Below are 2,786 nucleotides of genomic sequence, written 5' to 3'. Positions count from 1 at the left end.
CCACCATCTGGCCTTTGATATAATCACATAGAGAACATATAGGAACCTATTGACTCGCACAGAGTGCCACAGACGCACAGACTCTCCCATCGACTCACACAGAGAGCCAGCCGTCTGCCGTGAGTCTCGCGCCATCTGCTCTTAGGTGGTCTCTTCCCCTTGGTCGCCGAATTCGTGGACACCGCTCGAATGCCCCTCTCGGCAATCGGCCCTCGCCCATCCAGTGGCAACGTCTTTGCCTAATCCCGTCTAAAAATGACGAGGGAAAATAAAAAAAATTGTCGAGTGACTCGCGAACAATTGACCCGGCAACACAGGACATGATGTTACAGGCAGCGAAGGTTTGGGGGGGCCTGCGCTATTCGCTGGGCCATTACTGGGCCGTCGCCCAGAAACCCATCACCATGACTTATGTGTACGTGTGAAACAGAGCACCTTGTGACTGAAACTCGAGATGAGCATGGAAACAGTCTGCGCAGAACGGCGTCTGCGCAACGCCTGGTCCTGAACACTACGCTTCAATTAGCCTGGAACCACTAGACGTGCTTCTTCATCTTATTGTGCAAGTTGTGTATTACTTTCACGAATAAAAAAATGTGGCCAGTTATTTTTAAACGATAGTGCGTGGCAATACAGGGGGCGGGAGGCGGTTGTGAAGCAGTTAGCACACTGCACAATAAATGAAGTTGGCCAAATATGCCAACGTAGGACTGCAGAGTTTGGGAAATCTGTTGGTAACGTCGGATTTGGCTGCCCTTCTCGCTCCTCGGTGGCTTCCTGAGAATGCTGCACGGCGCGTTACAAATCCAGCAACAGCAGTTTTGAGATGCGATTCGCACTAATTATTTTATTTGGGGGAAAAATATATATTAAAAATGCCAATCGATTCGCAGCCATGGCTGAAGAAGAGGGGTGAGTGTGCTTGACACGCCATCACGGTGATAACCTCCAAGCGGCATTGACCAACGCGGTGAGGTATGGTCAAACCCAACCCCCACGACCTAACAAAAGTGCCGCACGCGGTTCTTCACAGACGATGGGAGTTGCCCGGTTGTCTATTCTGACGACGGATCGGCGCAATCCAAAGGCAATTTTAGCAGCGTATCCGACACCGCGTTCACCAACTGCAGGGACAACGATGAGCCTGGGGCTGCCGTGTTATTGTCCCTCCACGGGCGAGCGGGGGGGGGTCTCGCGGCGCTTTGTGCTCCCATAACCCCAGCCGCTGACCAGTCAGGGCGCGCTGAAGGCACGCTCGGAACGCAGGCGTTGGAGCCCAGAACAATAACAAGACGTGGAATGTGGTGCAATGCCCTCTGGTGATGGTTGCAGCTCCACAGCAACCGATGATGATGAAGCTGCTGCTGCTGCTGCTGAACCATCGTTACAGACACGGAGAGTAAAGTTAAAGCCACGCATAGCAAAGAGGCAACGGAATCAACGAGTGTAATCGGAACAGCCGTGTTCCGAGGAGAGGCACGGGAGACACGATATTTGTGGCTCATAACCTTTGCGGCTTGGGGACATTTTGATAGGCGCAGTCGCCACCTAGCGAGAGCGACGTTGCAGCCGCCTTAAGAGGCTGTGGAAGACATCAGCATCCTAGCGGCACCACGTTGTTGTTGTTGGGATTGTTGGGGTTGGTGGTCCCGCATTCCAGAGAGGGCCCTACTGCACACGTCTCACGCGGAACGCCACATTTCCCACCGCTCTTTCTGATGTCAAAGTTTCACGGCTGGATTCGAACGCCGACGGCTGACGCGGACCGCGGGACACCGCGGGGCAGCGCGCACCTCGCAGACGAGAACGCGGCACTCACACGGGCAACGAGAGAGAGAGAGCGGCACGCGACTCGTGCGGGTCGCCTCGTGGCCCACGCGGTGGGCAGCATCGCGGCAGCCCCGTTGCTCTCATTGCAACTCTGCACGCACCGCTCCCTACAGAACACGCCGCTCCCTACAGAACACGCCGCTCCCTACAGAACACGCCGCTCCCTACAGAACACGCCGCTCCCTACAGAACACGCCGCTCCCTACAGAACACGCCGCTCCCTACAGAACACGCCGCTCCCTACAGAACACGCTGCTCCGTATAGAACGCGGTGCACCGTACGGAGCACACGGAGGCAGATGCAGTCACCCGCTGCTGCGCGCTCGCTCTCGGTCGGTGCTGCGGTGGTGGAGATGGAGGCGGTGGTGGAGATGGTGGTGGAGATGGAGGCGGTGGTGGTGGTGGTGTGTGCATTGCTGAGACAGACAGCAAGACGCACTCACCGTCTCCGATAGGCATCTTTGGTTGTCTGCGAGCGGAGTTGTCTCGCGTTGTGCTGTCTGTAGCTGTGCGTGCCGCGCGCGCGTTGTGTGTCTGTGCCTGAGTGGGTTGGGAGTTGATTATGAGTAGGGGTGTGTGAGTAGGGTGTGTGAGTAGGGTGAGGTTTGTGTGGGTTCAGGTTTCTGTGCTGCGATGCTATTGGCGAGGCGTTACAGTGCGGAAACGCGGCGCTCTGCAGGCAGGGGGAGGAAAAACATCTACAAAGGCAAAGACCCCCCTATAGCCTGCAGCAGATTGTTGGGGCAAGTGCTGTTAGCGAGCAGAAACTATGGAGGGTGGCACGGCACACGAGGGGATGGGTGGCCAGCACCACGCCCGGCCGCCTTTGTCTCCCCAGTGGCGATGTTTACACACCGCACCGGGTACTCATTAGAGGCTGAGTCGATCTAGGGGAGGCCCAGGACCGGTTCAGATAATCGTCACCGGTGTTGGCCGCGAGCTGGAATCGAACCTGG

General features: G+C 56.7%; 1 protein-coding gene across 2 annotated transcripts in view; it reads right to left on the bottom strand.

Annotated features, from left to right (window-relative positions):
* Positions 1-2,539, bottom strand: part of LOC144946234 (6-phosphofructo-2-kinase/fructose-2,6-bisphosphatase 3-like) — a 40,783-nt gene extending 38,244 nt beyond the window's left edge. Inside the window, exon 1 of one of the 2 annotated variants that reach the window (XM_078875109.1) lies at positions 2,274-2,539. In XM_078875109.1, coding sequence (XP_078731235.1) covers positions 2,274-2,289 — 16 coding nt within the window. In that variant the 5' untranslated portion in view covers positions 2,290-2,539. Of the gene's footprint in view, positions 1-98; positions 179-2,273 lie in introns of those variants that run through there. The other variant, XM_078875108.1, reaches the window with a different exon arrangement.
* Between the last annotated feature and the right edge of the window lie 247 nt (positions 2,540-2,786).

This window comes from Lampetra fluviatilis, chromosome 40 (assembly GCF_964198595.1).
Source record: "Lampetra fluviatilis chromosome 40, kcLamFluv1.1, whole genome shotgun sequence".
Taxonomy (NCBI): domain Eukaryota; kingdom Metazoa; phylum Chordata; class Hyperoartia; order Petromyzontiformes; family Petromyzontidae; genus Lampetra; species Lampetra fluviatilis.
This window is presented reverse-complemented; position numbering and strand designations above follow the sequence as displayed.